This window comes from Tetrao urogallus, assembly GCF_951394365.1.
Source record: "Tetrao urogallus genome assembly, chromosome: Z".
NCBI classification, from domain to species: Eukaryota; Metazoa; Chordata; class Aves; order Galliformes; family Phasianidae; genus Tetrao; species Tetrao urogallus.
This window is the reverse complement of record NC_136816.1, coordinates 26,270,061-26,277,628: the sequence shown is the minus strand read 5'-3', so window position 1 is coordinate 26,277,628 and position 7,568 is coordinate 26,270,061. Positions and strand designations below refer to the sequence as shown.

Below are 7,568 nucleotides of genomic sequence, written 5' to 3'. Positions count from 1 at the left end.
GTCAGATATTGTTCCGTTGCATTTCCAGTGAAAGAAAATTGTACTGCTGTCATCACAAAATGTCCTTATATCTGACGTAAACAAAAGAAAAATTACAGTTACTCATTGGCAAATAGTTCAGTTACGTAAGATAGTCTATAAGCATAACTTCAGTAAGCTGCAACTGCACTGCAGTTGTAAGAATGCAAACACAAAGTGCCATGTTATCTTTTTAGACAAATCTAACATAATACAAGCTGTAGACATTCTAGTTAGCAGCAATATTACTTTGAAAACTGAAAAAAGGGTGCACATTTTTAAATTTTCAAATTGAAAGCTAGAAACTACTGTAAACCTAATCAGTTGAAAAATTCTTGCATCTTCTTTCGAAACTGAAACATAACATACACGGTATTTTACATATCATTTTTTCACATTGTAACTAAGCACAATTAACATTTATTTTGGCAGTAGAATGTTCATCTCACACGCTAGCTGGGAGCTCCTGTAACATTCTAAACAGAAGATGAAGAGTCATCATCAGGTAGAAAGGAAGCAGAGGAAGCAGCTGCCTCATGAAGAATGGGAGCAAGCACATGGCGACAAACAGGACATGTTCCTGACTATAGAACAAGAGAAAAAAAGAACAGGTCATTTGCACAGCTCGAATTTCATTCTAGTGAGGAGCTGAAATTTATGATTTACAGTGTCTTTCTACTTACTACAAACAGTACTGTCTCAAACTCAAATCAGATTGGACTGCTGAAGGAAGCTAAGAGATATGTATCACTTCTGATGAAAACTTTTTTTTTTTTGAACACCAGATATATATATAACAGGAACCCCGCAAGGTGGGCTTCTTCAAAGAGAAGTGGGAACTTAATCTAGTTTATATTTGACACTTTAAGGAAAAATAAAGCCCAAATCTAACAGGATTTCATCATAGTTCTCAGCAACAGCATTTTACTATTGACAGTAGGAAAAAAGGTAAGACAAAAATACAAAGATTTTAACATCAAAACTAAGAGCATTAGGATCTAAAAACTAATTGAAAAATCATCTAGTCCAAGTTCACACTGCACATAAAGAAGAGTGCAAATTTCTTTACAGAAATACTAATTAATGAATTAGAGTTCTTTTCCTGTCACCTCAGTATGAGCCAGGATCGGATCCAAGGAAGGAAAATGTAATTATGGATGATGAAAATGAAATCTAATACATTTATCAAAGGAAGGTGTTGCAAATTAATCTACGTTACATTCTTGCAGATGTTTATTTCTTCTATGAACTTTATCACCACAAATGTGCCTGACACATTCCAGCAAAACAGATGAGATACTTATTTGTCCTCAGAAAAAATAAAAGCATTATCTTTACTTTAGGTGGGAGGTACAGTAAAAAAAACTTATCTTGCTGAAGTGTAACTTACTTTTTCTTTTTTCATTTTTACCCAAAACAAATCATGTTTTTCCACACAAAACTCCTTTCCCATTCAAGAATGACATCATTGCATTCTAATCTCTAACTATTATAAATCCTTACAGAAGTAAATGTTTAACTATTCAGTTTATTTATCCATGTATATTCACATATGCATACCTAAAAATAAATACCAAGTCATGGCTCCTGGTGACTATGGATATAAATTACTCTCACTTGATTTAGAATTTGTTTCCACAATGCATAAGAATAATAGCCAGTTATTTCACAGAACACCATTCCATGTTTTCAGTTTCAAACTTTTGTTCTTCCTGTAAGAATGCAAATACTCAAACAAAACAAAGAAAACCCACCAAAAAACCTGCCAAAAAACATTTACCTTCTGTAACCAAAGAGTGACACAAGGCTTGTGAAACAAATGATGGCAGGGTAGCTCTGTTATGACTTCATCTTTTACATATTCACTGCAACATATAGTGCAGCACTGTTCTTGACCTACAGACATCAAGCAGAAAAAACATTAATATCTTTTAATGTCATTTAATCTTAGATGTAGAAAACTGATATACCAACAGTATCACCAATGATTATGAAATACAATCACATCTCATAGATGTAAAGATTTAAGAGGTAAAGATTCATTTCCCAGAAGTTACAAAAGTTACATTCAGTTCAGTTCAAAATTCAGAAGCTCTTAGTACAGTATTTAAACATACTGTGCAGCTAACAAGGCTGTATCGATGCTATTATAAAAAGCTAAATTTGTTCTTATAAACATACTAGAAATTAGTTCTTAATTGTTTTTTCCATACCATCATGGTCATCTGTGACAATGATCTGCGGTAGACAATCTATGCTTTCTTTAGTAGCTGGCGGATGGGCCTGTTCAACATCAACTGCAAGAGACTCCAAATGTGCCAGAGCATTCTGAAAAAGGTGAGCAGAGATCAAGTTCTCTTACTCACAAATATAACATTTCATATAAAAACAAATAAGCAAGACAAGGAACCCTGTCAGATCAACCATTACATTCATTTTTTATTTCAGTAATGAAAGAGCAAAAGCTGAAGATCAAAATAGTATCAGATAGTTTCTAAGGCTTCTCAACATATCAGCACAGATGCCCAACTTATTCTCTAATGAATGTTTGTTCACGTTCTAAAAAGAGAGCAAGTAAGAAAATACAATAAACCTTGCCAATATAAAACTGCCTGAAAAGCCCCATTTACGCAGTTTTTGGCTTCAAAACTAGTATTACTCAAGTGAGAAGAAAAAATTAAGTAGCTGGGCTACAAAAATCAATGTATGCTTTCAGGAAAAAGCAGGATCCACATATATGTTTCTCATCTGTGTAATGACTTTGCATGATATGCACTTTGAAGTCATCTTATTTGAAACTAAATTATATTTTTCACCACATAAAGCCACTATGACACCAATTATAAAGCAGGCAGATTTGATGTTAATTTACATCATATATTCAACCACATTGCAATGTTTTCCTTCTGCTGGAGAACTTTTCAAAAAAGCAAATACAGCCAATCCAGATTCTAAAAAATGCACAAGATATACCTCGTCCAACAATACAACAGAACAAACTGAATAGCCACAAACACATAAGCACTGAGTTGAGATCATGAATTAAGTACCTGCAGCCTTCAAGTACAGCTGTTTCCTGTTCTAATCAAGATGAAATAGCAAATTTTCTGCTAAGAATTTTAAGATAAATTGATATTTTTTTTAGCATCCATCATTTACATTGTTTACCCAGTAAAAACAAGAACAAATCAGAAAAACACTGGATGACATGTAGACATCTTCAGCAGCCTTTACTCTGGATCTTTTGAAGTTATCAGTCACAGATTGTGAATGTGTCTGCTCTTACCACAGTGGCAAGATAACTTGGGTAGCCATTCCATCTAGTAGCTCTAACACCTACAGTCAAATATTTGCAGTAGCATAAAATCAGCTAGAACTAACAGACAAACACAGCTCCTACTGCCACAAGTATTCTCATCTAGAAGTTCTAGTTAAAGAGAACCCTGGAACAATTGTTTGTGGTGCAGTATACAACTCTACTTACAAAACAACTACATTCTTCAAACTCCTCAGATCTAACAATGAAAGTCATTCAATTCTGCTACAATGGACAACACTTCCTTATTAAGTTGACTTTAGTATTTCTAATGGTATTTTGCCGCAGCTGTGATGGTCTGAGAATATTTTGAAGATAAAAGTACTGCTGTTGATTAGATTAACTACTACAGCTGGGAAAGCTAAATGAGATCCAAAGCAGATGCAATATTGCGCTAATATCCAATATTAGCGCTACAAAACAGAAAATAATTTACAGAAGCATTATTTGCTTTTTGAAAGCTACATAAAAGAAATATCACAGACGATAAGCCTCACAATGACTCTGATCTTAAACTACACCTTCAGAAAACAAAGCAGACTGAAGGAAGGTCAATTCTGTAACTTGTATAACTTCGCTTTTAAGGCATCATAGGTAACTCCAATTTTCTTCCTCCTATTAAACATGACTGCTTACCACTCCATACTCCACAAACTATATGCTGAATACTGCCAAAGACAGAAGTGGTATAAGCTACAAGGATGTGAGCTTCTCACACCTGTGAATCAGCACTGGAAATATTGATAAATGAAGTCAATAACAATCTATAGTCTTCTGACTTGTTCTATACTGCTACTGAAGTAAACCAAACACAAGCAAGTAACAAATGACAATCAAAAAACCCACTCATAGATAATAGATACAGATATATATCTGTATAGATATATAGATATAGATATATGGAGAAATTTTAGGACAAACTGCTTTAGTACCAGAGTCTTACAGAACATAGCTTGATGTTTTTTAATATTTGTTTTTAATACACATTTGTTTTTTCTCCCCTCCAAATGTCAAAATTGTGACAGATCTCCCTGTTCTCGTTATTCAGAGGTACAGTAAATTTGTTTTGCTGTTTTTTTTTTTGTTTGTTTGTTTGTTTTCTCTGAAAACTTCCTGAGCTATACTATACTACGAAAATTGCCACCTGTGACAATGTAACTTGCTAAAGAGTCTACTATTTTAGTTGAAAGAACTTTGTGAGAAGGATTAAGTAAACCAGTAACAGGTTGAATAAGCTCAGAGTTTTTGGATAAATTTTTAATGATGCTTTTTTAATTTTTTTTTAATTAAAAATTTAGCCTAACCTGTTCATCACATCAGAGTAATAGAATAGTATCATGCATACAATAGCTTAGGTTGGAAAGGACCTTAAAGATCATCTAGCTCCAAATCCCCTGCTGTGACTCCTTCTATTAGACTGCGCAGAGCTCCATCCAATCTGCCTTGAACACCTGCAGGGATGGAGTTATCCACACCTTCTCTTGGCAACCTGTTCCAGTGCCTCACCACCCCCACAGTAAGGAATTTCTTTCTAATCTTTAATTGAAACCTACCCCTTGTTCTGTCACTACACTGCCTCATAAAGATTCTCTCCTCATCTTTCCTGTAGCAGTGGAAGGCTGCAGTGAGGTCTCCCCGCAGTCTTTTACTCACTAGGCAGAACAAGCCCAAATGCATAAGCTTGTCTTTGCAGGGAAGCTACTCCAGCCCTGTGATCATCCTCGTGGCCCTCCTCTGGACTTGGCCAACATCATCACATTGTTCCTGTGGTGGGGGCCCCAACCTGGACACTCCAGGAGGAATCTCATGAGATAGGAACAGAGAGAGACAATCACCACCTTCAGCTAACTAGGTATAATTTTGATGCAGAACAGGACACAATTGGCTTTCTAGGCTATATGAAGACCCCCGATGGCTCATGCCGAGGTTTTCATCCACTAGTCTTTCTCCACAGAAGAACTTAATCCATTCATTACCCAGTCTGTACTGACAGTGGCAGCTGTCCCAACTGAGGTGCAGGAAATTACACTTAGCCTCGTTGCACTTGATGAGTTTTGCACGGACCAGTCAAGCTCCCTCTGAATGGCACCCCTTCCCTCTCTTGTGTGAGCCACACCATTCAGCTTGGTGTCATCCACAAACCTGGTAAGTGCACTCAATTCCACTGTCCATGTTGTTGACAAATGTCATGTAATACTGGTCCTAATTCAGACCCTTAAGGAACACCAGTCATGTCTCATCTCCACCTGGATACTGAGCCATTGATCACACTATTTAGAATGCAACCATGCAGCCAATTCCTTATCTATTGAGTGGTCCATCAATCAAATCTACGCCTTCCCACTTTAGAGACAAAGACTTAATTCAGTACTATATCAACTGCTTTGTAAGTCCAAGCAGACAACACCAGTTACTCCTTCTTTACCTACTAACGCTATAACCCTGCCATAGGAGGCCACCGAATTTGTCAGGTACAATTTGCTTTTAGCTGTCAGCAACAAACTCTGCTTCCTACATGCCATAGCATAGTTTTCAGGAGGACCTGTTCTGTGACCTTGCTGTGTACAGAGGTGAACCTAATCAGCATGTAGTTCTCCAGGACTTACTTTTCATTCATTTTTTCAAAAATGAGTGTTATATTGACCATTTTCCAGAGGCATGACACTGAAAAGTGGCCAAAGCTTAGATTCCTACATTATTTATACAAACTGAGGGAACATCTCCTTGAGAGCAACCCTGCAGAGAAGGACTTGGGGTCCTGGTGGACAAGAAGCTGGACATGAGCCAGCAGTGTGTGCTTGCAGCCCAGAAGGCCAACTGTGTTCTGGGCTGCATTAAAAATGGGGTGGCCAGCAGGGAGAGGGAGGTGATTGTCCCCATCTACTCAGTTCTTGTGAGGCCCCATCTGCAGCACTGCGTCCAGGCCTGGGGCCCCCAGCACAGGAAGGACGTGGAGCTCTTGGAACAGGTCCAGAGGAGGGCACTAAGATGATCAGAGGGCTGGAGCACCTCTCCTAAGGAAAGGCTGAGGGAACTGGGATTGTTCAGCTTGGAGAAGAGAAGGCTCCGGGGAGACCTCATTGCGGCTTTACAGTACTTGAAGGGAGTGTATGAACAGAAAGGAGAATGGCTGTTTATGAGGGTGGACAGTAACAGGACAAGGGGGAATGGTTTTAATCTGAGACGGGAGGTTTAGGTTAGATGTTAGGAGGAAGCTTTTCACTCAGAGGTGGGGGTGGTGGTGCACTGGTTGCCCAAGGAGGCTGTGGATGCCCCATCCCTGGAGGCATTCAAGGCCAGGCTGGATGTGGCTCTGGGCAGCCTGCTCTGCTGGTTGGCTAGTACTGCACATAGTAGGGAAACTGAAACTAGATGATCATTGTAGTCCTTTTCAACCCAGGCCATTCTACAATTATATGATTCTATGATTATGAAACATACGATGCAAAAGCATTTCTGATTACCAAGAAGCAAATGAGTTACAAGGTATATCGCATCCATAATGTATAATCAGACTAAGCAAGACTTAACCAACATGTCTGCCTTAAACCTAGATCTAAATAGAACTAAAACAGTACAACTGACTTTTTTTTCTTTTTTTAAACACTGTAAGGCTCCTAAGAACCAACCTAAGCTAGCCTGGTAGCCTAAGAACCAACAGGTATTCTCCTAGAAAGCCATCTAAAACTGTGATAAATACACAGATAATGTAATTGGAGAAGGACACACATATTTGGGTTCAAACAGGGAAAGCTGTTTGAAGGGTAAAATGAAAAATATATGCCAGCAGTAAAATCTGCAAAGTGATAATGAAGAATAGAGAAAAAACAGGAAACATATCTAGTGAACAGGAAACATATCATTGTAGAAAAAAAACAAAAGACACAAAAAAAAAAACACATCCATCACCATGTCAAGAATAGATGAAATCACTCCCTTTATTTCTGGGGAGAGATGAAGAACATAAAATTAGATGACTTTGTTCTTCCTCATGATTGATCTAATTATTATTTCCTTAAAAGAGCTTTTTTCAAGTCTCATCGTCTTGACTTTAGCTCCTAAGATACCCATTATCATGATCTATCTATTTGACACACATATGCATTTAACGAAAACTGCAAAACAAAAAAGGTCGTATTAGATTTTTCACATACTCTATAGAAAAACTGCACTAAAACGTTGTATCAAAAATATCTAGAGAAGACATTTTCAAGAGTCTCTTATCCAAACTTAG

The 7,568-nt window shown here is 37.5% G+C and overlaps 1 protein-coding gene across 1 annotated transcript in view; it reads right to left on the bottom strand.

Moving 5' to 3' along the window:
• Positions 1-494: 494 nt before the first annotated feature.
• Positions 495-7,568, bottom strand: part of PJA2 (praja ring finger ubiquitin ligase 2) — a gene marked incomplete at its 3' end in the record, with an annotated part of 30,059 nt that continues 22,985 nt past the window's right edge. Inside the window, exons 7-9 of the mRNA XM_079548391.1 lie at positions 2,232-2,346; positions 1,799-1,914; positions 495-602 (exon numbers count right to left, since the gene is read on the bottom strand). Coding sequence (XP_079404517.1) covers positions 495-602; positions 1,799-1,914; positions 2,232-2,346 — 339 coding nt within the window. The remainder of the gene's footprint in view (positions 603-1,798; positions 1,915-2,231; positions 2,347-7,568) is intronic.